Source organism: Ovis canadensis, chromosome 12 (assembly GCF_042477335.2).
Source record: "Ovis canadensis isolate MfBH-ARS-UI-01 breed Bighorn chromosome 12, ARS-UI_OviCan_v2, whole genome shotgun sequence".
Lineage (NCBI taxonomy): Eukaryota > Metazoa > Chordata > Mammalia > Artiodactyla > Bovidae > Ovis > Ovis canadensis.
This window is the reverse complement of record NC_091256.1, coordinates 90,104,311-90,123,178: the sequence shown is the minus strand read 5'-3', so window position 1 is coordinate 90,123,178 and position 18,868 is coordinate 90,104,311. Positions and strand designations below refer to the sequence as shown.

At 47.1% G+C, this 18,868-nt stretch overlaps 1 protein-coding gene and 1 non-coding gene across 3 annotated transcripts in view; both read left to right on the top strand.

The window, feature by feature from the left end:
• The first annotated feature begins 721 nt into the window (after positions 1–721).
• LOC138416737 (U6 spliceosomal RNA) lies at positions 722–825 on the top strand. The gene has a single exon (XR_011247851.1). It is a non-coding gene; the product is annotated as a U6 spliceosomal RNA (small nuclear RNA).
• Positions 826–2,492: 1,667 nt separating this feature from the next.
• The window catches only part of KIF14 (kinesin family member 14), a 42,779-nt gene continuing 26,403 nt past the window's right edge, over positions 2,493–18,868 (top strand). The window contains exons 1-10 of one of the 2 annotated variants that reach the window (XM_069544988.1): positions 2,493–2,957; positions 6,345–7,536; positions 9,544–9,798; positions 10,315–10,402; positions 12,035–12,133; positions 14,906–14,958; positions 15,841–15,871; positions 16,288–16,395; positions 17,346–17,462; positions 18,282–18,397. In XM_069544988.1, coding sequence (XP_069401089.1) covers positions 6,455–7,536; positions 9,544–9,798; positions 10,315–10,402; positions 12,035–12,133; positions 14,906–14,958; positions 15,841–15,871; positions 16,288–16,395; positions 17,346–17,462; positions 18,282–18,397 — 1,949 coding nt within the window. In that variant the 5' untranslated portion in view covers positions 2,493–2,957; positions 6,345–6,454. Of the gene's footprint in view, positions 2,958–6,341; positions 7,537–9,543; positions 9,799–10,314; positions 10,403–12,034; positions 12,134–14,905; positions 14,959–15,840; positions 15,872–16,287; positions 16,396–17,345; positions 17,463–18,281; positions 18,398–18,868 lie in introns of both variants that reach the window. The other variant, XM_069544987.1, reaches the window with a different exon arrangement.

Here is an 18,868-nt window from a genome sequence, read left to right as displayed (position 1 = left end):
CGGAGGTCCCCAGAAGTGACTTTCCCTGCAGGCGAGCTGTGGGCAGGATCCGAAGAGAGGAGCACCATCTCAGTGTAATAAATAAAAGACCGAAATCCCTCTTGCATAACCTGGAGCTGGCTCAGAGGGGGCCCTTGATTCTGTTGAGGATTGTTCCCATAGTTGGACTTAAATCAGGAGCTCCATGCAGAGCAAGAAGGAGAAGAGGGCAGTGTGTCCAGAAAGCATGTCCTGTGAAGGTGCTCTGTGCCAGGCACGGGGGGCCCAGGGGGACACAGACAAAGCCCTGCTCCATCCTGTGCTCACAGTCTGGGGAGGAAGCAGGCCCTTAGGCCATGCACTGTCTGCTAGTTAATTTGGCATTGTAACTTTAATGACTTTAATTGTTCTAATATAATTTATTATTTTTCCCCCTTATTTTTAATCATTTAATGCATGCTTTCATGGTAAGCCATGGAGAGTTTTTATGTTTGGGGCCCACAGACTATTTGGTTTCTACTGAAACATTTTCTAAGAATAAATTTTTGTAGTGCAGTAACTAGGGCAAAGAATATGAATCTCTTTATGTTTCCTTCTATAAATGATCATATTGCTTTCTAGAGGGGTCTGGTATTTACTTCTTTTACATGTCAGACCTTACACTAAGCGGTAGGGATAGAAGTGAGTGGCTGTACACACAAAAATAATTCAGATAAAAATAAACTGTAAAACCCAGTCATTAGTGCTCCCTTTGGCAGCACATATACTAAAATTGGAACGATACAGAGATTAGCATGGCCCCTGCGCAAGGATGACAGGCAAATTCGTGAAGCGTTCCATATTTAAAAAAAAAACCCAGTCATTAAATGCAACTGTAAAAAAAAAAAAAATTTAGGTATAAGTGTAAAAAAAGTTTTAAAATTTCAGTACCAGTGATTTTTGCATCAGAATTAAAAGTGCACATTTCTAGAGACAGAAATTGGTAAGCTGCTTGAGAGGAGGGTCCACACCCACTCACTCCTACCCCTACTGCTTAGTCTAAGGTCTGACATGTGAAAGAAGCTTAATAAATACTTGTTAAGTAAATAGTGAAAGAGGAGAGTGAAAAAGTTGGCTTAAAGCTCAACATTCAGAAAACTAAGATCATGGGATCTGGTCCTGTCACTTCATGGCAAATAGATGGGGAAACAGTGGAAACAGTGTCAGACTTTATTTTGGGGGGCTCCAAAATCACTGCAGGTGGTGATTACGTTCATGAAATTAAAAGATACTTACTCCTTGGAAGGAAAGTTGTGACCAACCTAGACAGCATATTAAAAAGCAGAGACATTACATAGTCAACAAAGGTCCGTCTAGTCAAGGCTATGGTTTTTCCAGTAGTCATGTATGGATGTGAGAGTTGGACTATGAGGAAAGCTGAGTGCCAAAGAATTGATGCTTTTGAACTGTGGTGTTGGAGAAGACTCTTGAGAGTCCCTTGGACTGCAAGAAGATCCAATTAGTCCATTCTAAAGGGGATCAGTCCTGGGTGTTCATTGGAAGGACTGATGCTGAAGCTGAAACTCCAATACTTTGGCCAGATGTGAAGAACAGACTCATTGGAAAAGACCCTGATGCTGGGAAAGATTGAAGGCAGGAGGAGAATGGGATGACAGAGGATGAGATTGTTGGATGGCATCACCCACTCAATGGACATGAGTTTGAGCAAGCTCCAGGATTTGGCAATGGACAGGGAGGCCTGGCATGTTGTGGTTCATGGGGTCACAAAGAGTTGGACATGACTGAGCAACTGAACTGAACTGAACTATCCGTTTCTACTTATAAACTTTTTTTACTTGTAATGTTGAAAGGTATCTTTATATCTTCTGTCATATTTAATGTATTTTTGTAGTTTACTACATTTTATTTTCATTATTGTGAACTATGTATGAGTTTAGAATTTTTATGTATTTGTGTTTGTCGGTCTTCTCCTTTGCCATAGCTTCTTTTGCTCTCTAGACTTGATTATTTTCCCATAGACCTGATAAATACTACATTCTTTTTTTCTGATGGTTGCTCTATAACTTAATTTCAATAAATTTTAGAATGATTTTTAGAGAGAGTTTTAGAACGAGCATTTTATTATACATTCAATTTTTCTATGCATTCAGAGTCCCTTCTAATTTCTCTTTCTATCCCGCTGAATCCAATTTCTTTACCTGCACTTTTCGCTATTTAAAAAAGTTACTTTAAAATATCTTTTCGACTAGAGTTCGTCTCGTTCATCTGGTTAATTTTCAGCAAGTATACTTATTTTTTCGTGCTTCAAAACCTTATTAGGATATTTCTAGAAACTGAGTTGTATATCACGAGGTGGGCTTGTAATTCTAGTTGCACCGCCAGCTAGTTGTCTAATTTTTCACAAGTTTAATTGTAAACTTCAGCCCCTCATTGGTAAACTGGGGGATCATGTTAATATTTACCTGGTAAGGTATTCAGGATTAAATGAAAAACTTCCATCTAAGACATTCAGCGCACTTCCTATCACTAGGCTTTGCACCCGAAATCCTAGAAAACCGTGAATGGCTGTGGCTACCGAGGGGGCACGCAGTTATTTCTGCACAGAGAGGTCCGGGGGCGACGCGGACGGATGGTGCTCATTTTGCTCCGGGGCTGGACAAGGGCATCAACGTTCTCGTCCTCTGCCAAGCACCCCGAGCGCGCCCCCGCTCCCTCCCTAGCGCGCCCCCGCCGCTCGAAGTCCGCGCCCCCGCCCCCTCGAGCGCGCCCCCCGCCCGCAGTCCGAGCCCCGGCCGCCCGCGTCCCTGCGCGGCGCGCCCAACCCAGGGGGCGGGGCCGTTGCCTAGGAGATGCGCGCGCGTTTCCGGGAAGACGTGCGTGCGCGGCGCCCGGCAGCCAATCAGAGGGCGGGGCGCGTATTCAAACCGCGGGGCGGCAGCGGAGGCGTGAGCGGCGCGAGGAGGCCAGGAGCCTGCGAGGTGGGGGCTGTGGTCCGGGCGCGGCGCGTCGGTGCGGGCGAGGGTGGGGTGGGTGGACAGCTCGGGAGTCCGGGAGGGCCGGGGGTCCCCGGGGACGGGTGCGAGGGTCTCCAAGGGGGGCGGGCCGGGGTTCTCCCGGGAGGGCCAGGGGCGGGATCGGGCCGCGCCCTCCCCGCCGCGGACCCCTCGGAGGGCGTCTTCCGGGCGCGTGGCCGCCGGGCGGCGGGGTGGCCGCTGAGAGCCCACCCCGGGGTCTGGGCACCCCTTCCCTCCAGTGTCCCGGGGCGTACCCCCGCCCCTCCTCAGACCCCGAGCTGTCGTGCTCCTTGTAAATAGCAGCCGGTTTTCAGCTGCGGGTCAAGTCCTCGGTTTCTTCTCGTTTCTGTATTTACTTCCGTATCAGGAAATCTTTAACTAAAAGATTGCCTGCTTTTAGTTAGAAGGTGGTGGGAGATGCTTCGATCCTGGCATGATTGTTAATGATTTAGAACTTGCACAGGTTACTTAAAAATGAACCTCTGTTGTTTTGTGCCTCCAGAGTCATGATCTCTGGGGTTGATTTTAAAAATACGACGGTTAGTTGCTGTATTAGCAGGACGAGTCTCTGTGGGAGCAGCAGAGAGCTGCAACTCACGGCGAGCTTCAAGTGGGGACCAGCCCCAGGAGAGGGGCAGCTGGTTCCGCCTCCCAGATTGTGTGCGCTCAGGGGGACCGCGCCGCCAGTCTCCTGAACGTTTTGTTTCATTGAAGAATCCTATATGGTAGGATCCTATATGGTCCTATGTGGTAGCCTGTTACGTGTGCAGTAGTATTATGTCTAAAGAACAATGTACATGCCTTCATTTAGAATACTTGGTTGGTAAGAACGGTAACCATCATCAGAACCTTCAGGAGTCCTCCTACTAACATCAATTCCACTGGCCACAGATCGCCTTGACCAGTAGCATCTAATGGAAATGTTTAAAGTGTGGGAATTTCCAGAGCTGGGACGCAGACCTGAAGAGAGCAGATGCTCACTTGGGAAAATGGCACTGACTTGTTGACACATGGTTGCTACAAACATTCAGTTTGTAACAAAAATGCAGAAGGGGCAACAAAGGGAAGCCCCTAAGCCAGATGAGGCCTGCCTGTGTGGAGAAAAGGAGGGAATTCAATGACAGCCGGTCAGAGGAGAGGGACAGCCTGGGTGGTGATGGCCTCCTAGTGGCTGAGCTGCTAGTTTTTCATTGACTGGGCCGTTGCTGGGTGAGGATGAAACCTTTTCTTCCTCTTTGCCCTGGGATGTGAAGTAGCTTCTTCCTGTAGAGTCTGTGAATATAGCAAGGGATAAAACATGAGAGCTCCTGTTCAGATACCCTGCACTCCCACCCCTCACTCTGTTTTAAATGAGGGTTCCTTTCTTTGCCTTCACAATGAAATAGTTTCATCAGATGTCATTTTGCAAGTTAGAATCAGACATGCAAATTTAAAGACTTGTTCACGTCAGTATAACCAGTTGGATGCAGCGTTGACGGGAAGTCAGACCTCAGCTGTGTCTGCTGTTCTCTTTTCTTCTAAACATGACTGCTGCTGCTGCTGCTGCTAAGTCGCTCAGTCGTGTCCCACTCTCTGCGACCCCATGGACTGCAGCCTACCAGGCTCCTCCGCCCATGGGATTTTCCAGGCAAGAGTACTGGAGTGGGGTGCCGCTGCCTTCTCCGTGACTACTGGATAGATATTGTTGACACGTATTTGCTTACATTCCTGTCAACTTTGTTGTCTGACTGCTAGAGGGCAGGCTGAATACTTAACTGATCTTGCCTAAGTTTTCTCAACACAAGCGATTACTTTACAGTGCTTGTATTTATTGTCTCTGGTACTTATTTGGGTATGAGCTGCCTTGTGACACCTCTCAGGCTCATCTCCCCGAGGCGTTCTTGCATGTCGAGTGCATTCAGCACCTGCAGAAATGCTTTACTCTGGTCTTTAACTTTGGTGCTGGGGTGTCTGTTAGTCCCCCTCGCTGCCCCCCAAACTGGGGGCACTTAAAAAAATCTCTGCTGACATGTTCTCTTTTCTAGCATTTATTCATTTTAACCATTTTTAAATGCACATGTACATCCTTAAATACATGGTCATCACTGCCATCTACCCCGTAACTCTAGTTATCTGGTCAGTCTGAAATTCTGCATCTATTAAATAATAACTCTCTGTGCTCCCTTCCCTAGCCACCACCATTATACTTTCTGCTGCTGATTTTAACTACTATAAGTACTTGATATAAGTGGTATCATGTATTATTTGTCTTTTGGGGACTGGTTTATTTCACTTAATATAATGTCCTCAAGGTTCACCAATATTGTAGCATCTTGCAGAATTTCTCTCCTTTTTAAGGCTGAATAATTTTCCATTGTATGGATATACCACGTTTTGGTAGGCCGTTCATTGGTCAGTGGACATTCGAGTTGCTTCCCCACTTTCTCTGTTATGAATGATGCTGCTGTGAACACGGGTAGGCCGATATCCCTTCATTTGAGACCCTGCTCTCAATCCTTTCTGGTGTATACCCGGAGGTGGAATTGCTAGATCATATGCTAATTTGGTGGCACTAGTGAAGAACCTGCCTGCCAACGCAGGAGACGTAAGAGGGGTGGACTCGATCCCTGGCTCGGGAAGATCCCCTGGAGGACAGCATGGCAACCCTCTCCAGTCAGTATTCTTGCCTGGACAATCCCACAGACAGCGGAGTCTGGTGGACAATAGTCCCTGGGGTCACAAAGAGTCGGACACAACTGAAGCGACTTAGTATATGCTAATTTTAATTTTTTGAGGCCATCCCTTCTGTTTTTCACAGTGGTTGTACCATTTTACATTCCCAGCAACAGTCTACGAGCTTACCCGTTTCTCCATGTTCTGGTCCATACTTGTTTTCTGCTTTTTTTTTTTTTTTGATAGTTTCCATCCTAATGGGTATGGTGTGGCATCTCATTATAGTTTGACTTGCTCTTCCCTGATGAGCATCATTTCATGTGCTCATTGACTATTCTTATACTTTGACATGTGCTTTTTACATCTTTTTAAGTCACCTGGCACATTTGACCTGATGCAGTCTTTATCTGTGCATTCTTTCTAGACTAAGGAAATGAAAGCAGAGTTTTGTCTTTGAAATTCATAGTATCCACCAGAGGGCCTGGCACCTCATGGGATCTTAGCACATGTTTGTTGAGCAATGACTGTACGGTCTTTGAGGTCAGAGATTTGTCCGAAGCTGCCTGGGAACGATATCTCAGTGGAGATCATGACCTAATATATGCCCCTGAGAAGTCACTTTCCCATGGAAGGTCCTTGTGTTTTTAAAGCCTGTTTGTAATCTGCGCAGTTTAAATTTTATTTATTTCATTTTAGCAGATAATTTTGGAAACTGTTGCATAAGAAATGGCCGGAAGTCAAATGAATGTCTAAAGAAGAGCTTAGCATTTCTTCAGCAACATTCTTCTTAAAAATAACCTTCTGCCACCATGTCAGCCTCCACCGCACACAGCAGAAACGACAGAGATCTCCTTGGTGTTCCTTCCACAAAGACGTCATCCCTGAGTGTCCTCCCCCAGGGCAGCAAGCTGAAGCTGCATCCGAGGTCAGACTCGTCAGAGTGTGAAAATGATGATCCGTTACTGAGATCTGCAAGTAAAGTCAGAGACATCAACAGCACTTACGTTATTTCTGCCTGTAAGAAAACAGAAGACACACGCCTCCTTCCTAACCCTGTGGGGAGGTTGACACTTCAGAGGAGAGCGACCAGGAGCAAGGAACCCTCTTTGCTTGGTCGTGAGTCGGGAGACGCTGGTGCGAAAACAGCAGAAACATGCCTTGCATTACAGCGTCGGACTAAGACAGATTGCATGGGAAAGTGGAAAGGAATGCAGGACGTGGGCGGCAGGACAGAAAATAGTCGGCCTTCACCAGAAACTGGTATAAGTGTAAAAGCTGTAAGCAGTGATAAAGACTTGCCTGTTGCACCTTCTGTGCCTTTAACTCCAGACCCCAAAGACCCTGAAATGAAGGCTGATGGAAAATGCGCAGCGACGCGTTCTGCCCTCAGTGGGGTGGGTGAGAACGTTGCCCTTAAGTCCCTACGTGAGCGAGCACCCACCGGTTCCCAGAGTCAGACTGAAGCTGTTCGCACACCGTGCGTGGCAGTTAGGCCCACTGAGAGCAGGTTGGAGACCAGAGAGTCAGGAGCAGGGGCCTCGCATCACAGGGGTGCTGAGAAGGAAGCCACGAAACTTCCACGTAGATTTGAAAGCTTAGAGAAAAGGACACCCTTCAAGTGTATTTCAGAGCCCAGGTCAACACCTAGGCGTGGCGTCCTGCAGCCTCCGAGCCCCGCTGCCTTGGTTCTGAGAAGCAAGAGGCCCACCCTGCAAGTTAAACAGACGCCTCAGAGCTCTCTTCTTGCAAGTCAGAGGGAAAGGTCACGGGAAAATACATTCCTTCTTGAGGAAGAAACCGCACTTCAGAAAACCTCTGCAGAAACAGGGCCCCTGAAGGTGGAGAGCAGCCAAGTGACAGTGGCGGTCAGAGTCAGGCCTTTCAGCAGCCGGTACGTGACCCGCTTTTTATCCGAGGCCAACCTGCTCTGCGTGTTGGTGCGTGTTCATGCTGGCTGGCACTGCCTTTTTATAGATGGAACTTCCCGGTTCGGTGGTAGTATGTGGATATTTTCGATGATTGGCTGTAAAACAAAAAAATCAAAACCACCATATTTTGCAAATGGAAGTTTCTCCAGATATATCTGTTTTAAACGTCTGACTGACGTCAGTCCCTAAGGCAGAGCCTGCTTTCAAATCTGTCATAGATGGTGGTGTCTTCTACCTTTTCCCTTAAAAAGAGCAACAGCTGGTTGCTCGTTCCCCACAGGTCCTTCCAAAACCCTTTCCAGGGTGGTGGTTACTGCTGTATCATCTATGACGTGTGGTTGTACACACACTGATCTGTGAGGTTTGACTTTGACCGCAAAAAATCTCCCCATGAGTGCCTGTGGGCGAGAACGGACAGACTCGCCTGGTGTGACCGTAGCATCTGATTATCTTTAAATGCTTTGAGGACAACTGTGAAGACTTCACAGAGTCAGTAGTTTTTTTTTAAGTCTGTTTGGATCTAAGTGAGTTGGAGGAGGGTATGGTGACCCTGCGGCTTCCCAGGTGGCTCAGCAGTAAAGAATCCACCTGCCAACGCAGGACACACGGGAGACACAGTTTCGATCCCTAGATCGGGAAGGTCCCCTGGAGCGGGGCAAGGCAACCCACTCCAGTATTCTTGCCTGGAGAATCCCATGGACGGAGGGGCCTGGCAGCTGCAGCGAAGAGTCCAGTGTGACTGAACCGACGCTTTACACATGTGTGATGACTGCAGTGTGGGCAGGCCCCTGGCCTGAACCTGCGTGGCCAGCAGTTGGGGCGGATTCCATAGGGCGTTGAGCCTTTTAGTGAGAATGTGGGTGAGTGATGAGGGGAGAGAACTCAGGGAGAGCCTCAGGACTGCTCAGGGCAGAGAAGCAGTGGGACAGCCCGCACAGGTGGCGGCCCTAGAGGGACGGAGCGTGGGCCCCAGAGCAGCCTGCAGCAGGGCCACTGGGAGGACGAGAAGGGTGGATTCCACAGTGCATTCTCGTCTAAGCAGCTGCTGCTGCTACTGCTAAGTTGCTTAAGTCGTGTCCGACTCTGTGCGACCCCATAGACAGTGGCCTACCAGGCTCTGCCGTCCCTGCGATTCTCCAGTCAAGAACACTGGAGTGGGTTGCCATTTCCCCTCCAATGCATGAAAGTGAAAAATGAAAGTGAAGTCGCTCAGTCGTGTCCGACTCTTCACGACCCCATGGACTGCAGCCTACCAGGCTCCTCTGTCCATGGGATTTTCCAGGTAAGTACTGGAGTGGGTTGCCACTGCCTCCTCCACATCTAAGCAGAGTTGGCGGCAAAAAGAATTGTGTGGCCAGACAAGGACTCGTGCTTTTCTGCAGCTTAGGGCAAAAAGATTTCCTCCTGAGTCTGAGATAGAAGCAGAGGGGATGCAAAGAGTCAGAGTTTTAAGGGAGATGCTTTAAAGCAGGAAGGACCTTTGGAGTCACAGAAACGTACCTTGTATCCCAAAGACACTTCAATTCAAACTTGTATCTAACTGAGTTTGTTGAAACTGTGCTTTTGTTTCTTGCCAGCTTTGTATAGATTCGTACCTCCAGAAATTCTTTATGTTGTTTTCGAATACATTTCCAGTTAGAACTACAGGTACAGGTAGATTTTAGCGGACGGGATGAGACAAGGGAGAACTTAAGAGGAAAGGGAAGAAGATGGAAAATCCTATACAAGTAGGGGAATTTTCTGGACAAGAAACCTGGAATTCCATTTTCCCTTTGAGCAGTGGCACTGGAGCTGGGGAGATAGATTTTGGAAACCCGCTATTATGATGTGTGCTGCTCTGCATGTTCCACATAAAACTAAAGAGCCGTCTTGCCCTGGAGGAACGTTCTACTGTAGTCTGAAGTCTTTATATTCTGTGGAAATAATACTCACAATAATTGCAATGACAATACCTGCACTTCTTTTGAAAGGGAGAAGAGAGAAGGCGCGCCTCAGGCGGTCTTCCTGGATGGGGAGGAAATCGCTGTGGAGCACCCTGGCACGCGACAGGTGTACAGCTTTGCCTATGATCTTTGCTTTTGGTCCGTGGACGAGCGCCACCCGCGCTTTGCGAGCCAGATGGCCGTGTACCAGGCGCTGGCGGCCCCGCTGCTAGGACAGGCCTTCCAAGGCTTCAACACCTGTCTGTTCGCGTATGGCCAGACTGGCTCTGGAAAGTCATACACGTGAGTTGTGTTGTGAATCCAACCATCCTGAAGCATTTGTGTCTTTTGTGAGAACAGCAGTTTGATGGAATGTCTTTTTGAAACTGCTGCTCTGGGCTCAAGTCTCACCCATTTCACACTGCCGTTCTGCAAGCTGCTTTATCTCTGGGCTGCTTTTTATCGTCAGATACTGTTTACCTTGTCGGCATCATCGGCCCCGTTTCACTGTAAATTCTATCTACTGTGTAAACTGAAGCTCGGGTTATTTTGGAAGCCCTGTTGTGAGAATCACGAGCAAGTCATCTCATCAGTGGTCTGGCTCTACTACCCGTCCTGGGAGGAGATACTTGAGTTTTAACAGCAGCTAACGTTTATCGAGTTCTTACTGTATTCCAGGCCCTGTGCTGGAAGGCTCTGAATTAGATAGTTCTTACTTAGCCCACTTTATAGAAGAGGAAATTCAGGTTTACTTTCCCCTCAAAGAATTTTAAAACCTAATTAGTTTTACTCCTCCCAACTCATAAATGTATTTTCTAGGATGATGGGCTTTAGTGAAGAACCAGGAATAATTCCAAGATTTTGTGAAGATCTTTTTGCTGAAATAGCCAAAAAACAAACGGAAGAGGTATGTTCTCACGGTCTCTGTAAGCCTTCGTATTCGAGTAGAGAACAGGCGGACCGCGTTAAAGTCAGAGCTGAGGCCACTGAGGCCGACTCCGCAGACGGCATGCTCTGGCCCTGTCCCCTGGGGCCAGAGGGGGAGCAGGTTCAGACGCGGGCTGTTCCTCCCGGTGGGCAGAGATGGAGGGGCTTTCCCGCCGGCTTCTCCGCTTCCTCGGCTCTACCACCTGTGCGGGTGGTGGGACGTGTGCGGTGGCCCTGCCCCGTCAGGCGTGTCTGCAGTCGGGGGCCTCGCACCTCCCAGAGGACAGCAGGGTCAGTGTTGTGCCGGCAGCAACAGGAGGCTGGGGAGCGGCCTGCACACTCAGCCCAGGGGCGGCCCCAGCCGCTCGCGCCCGCCCCGTCCCGCCCCGGTGCCAGGGGCCCATGCCCTCACCCAGTCCCACCTGTGGTCAGCCGTCTGCAGGCAGCCTGCAAGACTAGTTTTTCCCATGTTTGCTCGATGATAAGAGCTCCCAGGAACGTGTCAAGAGGCAGTCGTGCGCGTGTGTGCACGCGTGCGTGTGTGTGTGTTTACTTGCTGAAAAGCTGCTGGAGATCCTGATTCGGTTGGTTGGGAGGGTAGTCTGGGAGTTTGTAAGTTCCCTACAGTTCTGGACATCTCCTGTAAATGTGTGCCTGCAGCCTGAGGTTCATGTGGGTACAGCAGGTATCGACTCTCGGTCCTCCTTGTGGCTCAGTAGTATTCCATTGTGTGTATACACGGCGTGTTCTTTATCCATTCATCTGCTGATGGACACTTAGGCTGTTTTTATCTTTCGGTTATTGGGTTGGCCAAAAAGTTCATTCATACTATCTGATGGAAAACCCAAGGGAACTTTTTGGCCAACGCACTATCCAGTGCTGCTATGAATATTGGTGTACAATTTTTATGAGTAATTTTAATTTATTTGTAATTCGTTTGGGTAGATGTGAAATTGCTGGGTTATATAGTAAGTCTATGCAGAACCCTTTGAGGAGCTGCCAGCCGTTTTCCACGACACCTGGACCCTCTTACATTCCCACCCGCAGCCCCGGGGTCCGATTCCAGCTCTCACCAGCTTCGCTGCTTTCTGTTTGCTCGGTTGCAGCCGTCCTCGCGGGTGTGGAGTGGTTTCTCACCGTGCTCTGACCCGCTCTCCCTGCTGACCTGCGCTGTTGGGGACCTTTCCTTGTGCCTGTTGGCTGTGCATCTGCTTTGGAGAAATGCCTGTTTTTTAACTGATTGATTGTCCTTCTGTGGTTGGATTGTAAGAGTTCTTTATATGGAGATGTGTGGGTGCATGCTGCCTGCTAAGTTGCTCAGTCATGCCCCACTCTTTGCGACCCCATGGACTGTAGCCCACCAGGCTCCTCTGTCCGTGGGATTCTCCAGGCAAGAGTAATGGAGTGGGGTTGCTGTTTCCTCCTCCAGGGGATCTTCCCCACCCAGGGATCAAACCCGGGTCTCTGGTCTCCTGCCTTGGCAGGTGGGTTCTTTACCACTGAGCCACCTGGGAAGGCCTTGCATGGGGACCCTAGAGCCGTAAGAGATCTGAGGTGCAAGGAGCGCAAGGACTTTCAGCTAAGCTGTTGGCTCTGTTTCTGTCTCTGCTAGGCCAGCTACCACCTTGAGATGAGCTTCTTCGAAGTCTACAATGAAAGAATTCATGACCTTCTTGTTTGTAAAGGTGAAAATGGGCAGAGAAAGCAAACGGTAAGATTTTAAAACTTGGTGTTTTTAATTTGTTTTTATTGATGCATAGAATGATATTAGTTCTCAAGATGATACATGGCTTAAATACTGCAGTGCTCCTATATGATAGCAAATGCTTTGATGTGCAGTCTAACTGCGTTGCCACTTACTGAATAAGCTGAACAGTATTGTTAGTGGACATTAAATGAGTTATTAACTGTAACCTCATTTTACTTAAGCAAGTATTGTGTCAATATTAAAGATCATATATTTCAAGATTTAGTTGGATCACACATGTCAAATATCAAATGCCTAAAAGTCTGTGAAGCCAAAAAAAGAGTAGAACTTTTAAAAAAAACTGCCTTGATTTTGAAGCATATGTATTTCACTGGATTATTTAGCAAGCTGATGTCTTATAGATAATATTTTCTGTGCAATAGAAAGTTTCACAAGGCATAAACTTTTTTAAAACCTGTTATTATAATGAAAATATTTTTAGTTTTGTAAAGAACTGTGGAGATTGAGAAGCTATAATCTGAAGAGGTCACTTGCTCAAAGTCACTCAGTCTTCCTTTGGCAGCAACTACAGACTTAAGCAAAACTTGGCATTTCCTTCTAAGACTTCCATGTGTTTTAAATTTTCTGTTCATGAAGTGTAAAATGTATAATGTAAAACTGAAAAAGATGTTAACTGAAATTAATTGAACGTATCCTGGAAGCCACTTAAAAGCACACGAACAGTGGCTACGGCAGGACTTGAGAATAACAAACCTGTAAGATGTTGGAAAGTGAAAGTGAAGTCACTCAGTCGTGCATGACTCTCTGCGACCCCATGGACAGTAGCCTACCAGGCTCCGCCGTCCATGGGATTTTCCAGGCAAGAATACTGGAGTGGGTTGCCATTTCCTTCTTCAGGGGATCTTCCCAACCCAGGGATCGAACCCAGGTCTCCTGCATTGCAGACAGATGCTTTACCATCTGAGCCACCAGTTCAGTTCAGTTCAGTTGCTCAGTCGTGTCTGACTCTTTGCGACCCCATGGATTGCAGCATGTCAGGCCTCCCTGTCCATCACCAACTCACGGAGTTCACCCAAACTCATGTCTATCGAGTTGGTGATGCCATCCAGCCATCTCATCCTCTGTTGTCCCCTTCTCCTCCTGCCCCCAATCCCTCCCAGCATCAGGGTCTTTTCAAATGAGTCAGCTCTCCGCATCAGGTGGCCAAAGGATTGGAGTTTCAGCTTTAGCATCAGTCCTTCTAAAGACCACCCAGGACTAATCTCCTTCAGAATGGACTGGTTGGATCTCCTTGCAGTCCAAGGGACTCTCAAGAGTCTTCTCCAACACCACAATTCAAAAGCATCAATTCTTTGGCACTCAGCCTTCTTCACAGTCCAACTCTCACATCCATACACGACCACTGGAAAAACCATAGCCTTGACTAGACGGACCTTTGTTGGCAAAGCAATGTCTCTGCTTTTGAATATGCTATCTAGGTTGGTCATAACTTTCCTTCCAAGGAGTAAGCATCTTTTAATTTCATGGCTGCAGTCACCATCTGCAGTGATTTTGGAGCCCAAAAAATAAAGTCTGACACTGTTTCCACTGTTTCTCCATCTATTTCCCATGAAGTGATGGGACCAGATGCCATGATCTTCGTTTTCTAAATGTTGAGCTTTAAGCCAAGCTTTTCACTCTCCTCTTTCACTTTCATCAAGAGGCTTTTTAGTTCCTCTTCACTTTCTGCCTAAGGGTGGTGTCATCTGCATATCTGAAGTTATTGATATTTCTCTCGGCAATCTTGATTCCAGCTTGTGCTTCTTCCAGCCCAGTGTTTCTCATGATGTACCCTGCAGAGAAGTTAAATAAGCAGGGTGACAATATACAGCCTTGACGCACTCCTTTTCCTATTTGGAACCAGTCTGTTGTTCCATGTCCAGTTCTAACTGTTGCTTCCTGACCTGCATACAGGTTTCTCAAGAGGCAGGTCGGGGGGTCTGGTATTCCCATCTCTTTCAGAATTTTCCACAGTATATTGTGATCCACACAGTCAAAGGCTTTGGCATAGTCAATAAAGCAGAAATAGATGTTTTTCTGGAACTCTTCCTTTTTCCATGATCCAGCGGATGTTGGCAATTTGATCTCTGGTTCCTCTGCCTTTTCTAAAACCAGCTTGAACATCAGGAAGTTCACGGTTCACATAATGCTGAAGCCTGGCTTGGAGAATTTTGAGCATTACTTTACTAGTGTGTGAGATGAGTGCAATTGTGCGGTAGTTTGAGCATCCTTTGGCATTGCCTTTCTTTGGGATTGGAATGCAAACTGACCTTTTCCAGTCCTGTGGCCACTGCTGAGTTTTCCAAATGTGCTGGCATATTGAGTGCAGCACTTTCACAGCATCATCTTTCAGGATTTGAAATAGCTCAACTGGAATTCCATCACCTCCACTAGCTTTGTTTATAGTGATGTTTCCTAAGGCCCACTTGACTTCACTTTCCAGGATGTGTGGCTCTAGGTGAGTGGTCATACCATCGTGAGCCACCAAGAAAGCCGTTAGATTTGGTGTCATAGTAAATCTACCGTCAAACACTGAGAACGTGACTGGTTTGTGATCCTGAGGCAGTTTCCGGGTGCCTTGCAGGTATGTTTCTGTGAGAACCTAATGTTTATTTCTGGGCAAAGTGGAGACAAGTCTTTTTACTGTAGACTCAAAATATAGAAAAAAAGATAATTGGAAGTCCGTTTTATATAGAATATTTGTATTTTGCTAACGCAGCTTGTGTTTGTCCACAGCTGCGAGTGCGGGAGCACCCTGCCTCGGGCCCGTACATCGAGGGCCTGTCCACGTGAGTGCGGCATGCGGGCGGGCGGGCGGGGCCTGTCCACGCGAGTGCGGCGGCGGGCAGGTGGGGCGTGCTGTATTCCTGAGGGTCCCCCCGGCCGGCAGGCGCTGCCTCTCTGCTGTCTTCTGGCCTTGATGCTCTCCAGTCAGACGTCCCTCCTCTTTCCAAATGGAGAGTTAGCCGCTGCTCGTGCTTCTCTCTGTGAGCGCTCGTAGAGGACTAACCACACCGAGTGAAGTTACCTTCTCTGACCTCTCGTTCCCCACTCACCCGCTGAGTCCAGCCTGCCTTCTCGAGCCGCTTGTTTTCTGTGTCCCTTTAAACCGCGGAGGGGAGAAGGCGCCAAGTTCGATGCTTGGAGTTGGAACTGTGCTGACAGTCATGTGTTTGGCTTTCAACTCCAAATGCTCTTTTAAGGGAAAAGGAAAGTGGTGAGAAAAGATTTAACTCCATTTAGTAAATCTGGAATTGTGCTGAGACCCAGGACACCCGCAAACCCACACCCACGTGCACCCGTACTTAAACATGCACCTTTGGCCGAACCACACCCTATGTGTGTATACGGGTACCTACGCCAACATAGGGGTTAAAAGTTTATATTTTGGTCTCCTGACTTAGACTTGGATATTCCAGTGTTCAAATGCTAAGGTTCTTTATATCAAGAAAAATCATATTTTAAAAAATTAGACAAAATTAAAGCACTATATTTTGTTTCCTACCTAAGAATGGAGAGAATGAAAGACTGCCGCAATCCATACAGTAATGTCTGCTCCATTGTGATGTCCATGGAGTAATTATGTAACTGAAAGGCGGTTGTTTTATAAGAGCAGGAGTGTGATTGATCATCAGTAAAATGGATTTTGTCTTTTTGCTCTTTTAAAATAGGAATGTTGTCAGTTCTTATTCTGATATCCAGGTAAGGTTGATTGTATTTTGTTTTCTGTTCACTAGATAGATCAGAGTCATAAATACAAGATTATTTCCCCTAACTTGCTGTTCTCATAAATAAAAGGTTAATCTTAATTTATAATCAACTGATTTTGTTTGTGTAAACTTTAATAAAAAGAAATACTCTTCTAAACTAAAAATTTAAACTGATTATCATGTCAGTTTACAGTTATAGAAATAACCTTTTCAAGGTATTATCTCCTGATTCAAGTTTCTGAGACAGAAAATGAACAACTAGAAAATGGTAATACAAATGAGTAAATAAATATGTATTGATAATTTTATTTTGCAAAGTGATTATGATTATTGGTGTGTGTATATGTGCTTGCTTCGCACTTGGCCCTGGTTGGCGCCATCTGAGCTCTGGCCCGCCTCCCTCGCCAGGTCTGGCTGGAGCTGGGGAACAAGCAGAAGGCCACAGCCGCCACCAGCATGAACGACAAGAGCTCGCGCTCTCACTCCGTGCTCACGCTGGTGATGACCCAGGCCAAGGTACCGTGTCGCTGAGGGCTTTCTTAGGAAAGATGCTCGCTGTCTTCAAGTTGTATGTTGTCCTTATTTCCTCCTTTAAATCAAAGGTAAAAGCAAAGTCACATAAGTATGTAGCATGATTGGGTTTTAGCACATACACACAATGACTCACATCATATCAATATATGGTAATATATTATCAATAACACATAATACTTGTGTTTGCAAAAACATGTCAGAAGGTAAAGGATTTTAAATAATGTAGGGACTCCCCTGGTGGTCCAATGGATAAGACTCTGCGTTCCCAAAGCCGGGGACCGGGCTTGATTCCATACGTTGCAGCTAAGACCCAGCCCACCGAAACTGCTGAGCCGTCTCCCTCTAGAGCCTGCCTGCTGCAGCGTGAGGAGCCCAGGAGCCATGGTGAAGGCTCAGCCAAAATAGATTCAGCCGTAGGCTCCACTCAGATAAACCCCCTCAACAGTTTGGTATATAACCTTTCAATTGTTTTACAGTCACACATCACAAATTTACAAAATCTGTAATGATTTCATGCCTTTAAAATTATTTGCAAAATACTGTCTTTTATAGCTACATAGCATTCCTTTGACTATTAAAAGTCCTCAGGTTTTTCTCTGATGTTGGACATTTATGTTGCTTTTAAACATTTTGCTACTTCAGTGCTGGGATAAGCAACACTTTTATAAATCAGGCTTTTTCTCGATTTATCGTTGTTTCCTTAATGTAATTGAGCAGTTACAGGCTCTTAGCCCTTTACAGTCGTCTCTTTTATTTCGGCATTGTCCCCGCGCTGCGTGCTGTGCTCTGATAAACTGTCACCGAGTCAAGGAAACAAAGTGTCTTTATCCCTTGTGCTTGAATCTTGCGTAACTTTCTGTTTTGCAGACTTATGCTGATGGCAAGTCATGAAAGAACTTATGATGTGTTATTTTAACGCCTTTTTGCTCCAGACAGAATTTGTGGAGGGGCAGGAGCTGGACCACAGAATTCGGAGCCGCATAAACCTCGTGGACCTGGCTGGCAGTGAGCGGTGTTCAGCGACCGGGACCAGCGGGGAGCGGCTGAAGGTAAAGTGCCCCCTGTGCTTTGTTTTTAGAAGATTACAAGCTCAGCATACTTAGCCGAAAAAAACCCTCTCTGAACCTGCACTTTATAGACTGCGATCTGAGCCTTAAAAGGGATTCATAGTTCTTGGTTATGATTGCTTTTCAGAAACAGTAGACTTTGAATCCAAAGGAAGTTGGTAGATTCTGAAAGAAAGTGTTTACTCGGTGATTATCAGTTCAGTTCGGTAGCTCAGTCATGTCCAACTCTTTGCGACCCCACGGACTGCAGCATTCCAGGCTTCCCTGTCCTTCCAACTCCCGGAGTTCACTCAAACTCATGTCCATCAAGTCGGTGGTGCCATCCAACCGTCTCATCCTCTGTCGTCCCCTTCTCCTTTTGCCCTCAATCTTTCCCAGCATCAGGGTCTTTTCCAATGACTCAGTTCTTCGCATCAGGTGGCCAAAGTATTGGAGCTTCAGCATCAGTCCTTCCAATGAATATTGAGGACTGATGTCCTTTAGGATGGACTGGTTGGATCTCCTTGTAGTCCAAGAAGACTCTCAAGAGTCTTCTCCAACACCGCAGTTCAAAAGCATCAATTCTTCTGCGCTCAGCTTTCTTTATAGACCAACTCTCACATCCATACATGACCACTGGAAAAACCACAGCTTTGACTAGATGGACCTTTGTCAGCAAAGTAATGTCTCTGCTTTTTAATATGATGTCTAGGTTGGTCATAGCTTTTCTTCCAAGGAGCAATTAGAGAAGAAATATATTTTGTGAAACAAATTTATTCTGGAGCAGTTACGTTTGATTAAAGTGTTTGATGTTGTCCCCAGGAAGGCGTGAGCATTAACAAGTCGCTGCTGACCCTGGGCAAGGTCATCTCTGCACTGTCCGAGCAGGCTGGTGGGCGGAGCGTGTTCATTCCTTACCGCGAGTCTGTCCTCACATGGCAAGTAGCTCTTGAAGAGTAAAGAACTGTACAAGATACAGAGAGTAGTGTGGGAAAGGGGCATAGGCCGACTCATGTAACTATCGTGTGGGTGCAAGAGCCAGGCTGCCTGGACTTGACCCTGATAGCCTCCCGCCTGTTTCCTTGCCTGTAATAGCGGGTGTGTGTCCAGACTTGTCTGTGAGGGTTGTGTGTGTGTGTGTGCTTAGTCGCACAGGCGTGTCTGACTCTTTGCAGCCCCGTGAACTGTGGCCCTCCAGGCTCCTCTGTCCATGGGATTCTCAGGCAAGAATACTGGAGTGGGTGGCCATTTCCTCCTCCAGGGGATCTTCCTGACCCAGGGACTGAACCCGAGTCTCCTGTGTTGGCCAGCAGATTCTTTACCACTGAGTCAGCTGGGATAGTGCGGGTGAATGATGGATGTAAAAACTCTCGGGGGCTTCCCAGGGAGTGCAGTGGTAAAGAGCCCAC